This window comes from Acanthamoeba castellanii (genome assembly GCF_000313135.1).
Source record: "Acanthamoeba castellanii str. Neff unplaced genomic scaffold scf7180000084691, whole genome shotgun sequence".
Classification (NCBI taxonomy): domain Eukaryota; phylum Discosea; order Longamoebia; family Acanthamoebidae; genus Acanthamoeba; species Acanthamoeba castellanii.
Genome location: NW_004457369.1, coordinates 1 through 675, shown reverse-complemented (window position 1 = coordinate 675; position 675 = coordinate 1). Strand labels below are relative to the sequence as shown.

The window sequence follows — 675 nt, the reverse complement described above, 5'->3', positions numbered from 1 at the left end:
TTGATCTTCTCTTGAAGAGATCGACCTTGTTGAGGAAGAGAATGAACGCAGTCTCGGCGAACCATGGGCTGTTGCAAATCTCATCAAACAGCAGCAGCGACTCTGTTCGCACGCACAACCGAAAGCTCGTTCCGTCAGCACACACCGATACGCACACACGCACACACGCACACAACACACACGACACACGCTACTAATGAATGCGCGAGTAAGTACCCTTTGTTCGATTCTGGCTGTCGTCCTCGCGAAGCGTCTGATCGTACTCGGAGAGGGCCACGCAGAAGATGACCGCCGTGACGCAGTCGAAGCAGTGAATCCACTTCCTGTGTACGTCGCGATGCATCCGTGACGACGATGAACAGAGTTTGAGCGAGCGAGCGAGCAATGGAAAGAAAGTGTTGCGTGCGTGCGTGACCACCACGCCTTGGCTCTACGACGCGGCGAGATTGAGTGTGCAGAGGTATTGGGCAGAAGGGGGCGCACCTGCGTTCGGATCGCTGTCCGCCCACGTCGACCATGCAGAAGGCCATGTCGTCGAATTCGAACTGGGCCTCGTCGATACCCACGGATCGGATGCGGGCTCGCAGCACGTCCTGCACGCACCGGGGGGTAACACCACGGTCAGGCAGCCATAGACCGTGGAAAGACGAAGACGACAAAGAACGAACGAAAGAA

The 675-nt window shown here is 56.7% G+C and overlaps 1 protein-coding gene across 1 annotated transcript; it reads right to left on the bottom strand.

Moving 5' to 3' along the window:
* Positions 1–25: 25 nt before the first annotated feature.
* ACA1_124690 (guanine nucleotidebinding protein alpha-7 subunit) lies at positions 26–530 on the bottom strand (the record flags this gene model as incomplete). The annotated part of the gene is made up of 3 exons (XM_004336622.1): positions 26–102; positions 217–323; positions 484–530. Coding segments are annotated over 3 exons (231 nt in total), but the record flags the coding sequence as incomplete, so codon positions are not given.
* Positions 531–675: the final 145 nt, after the last annotated feature.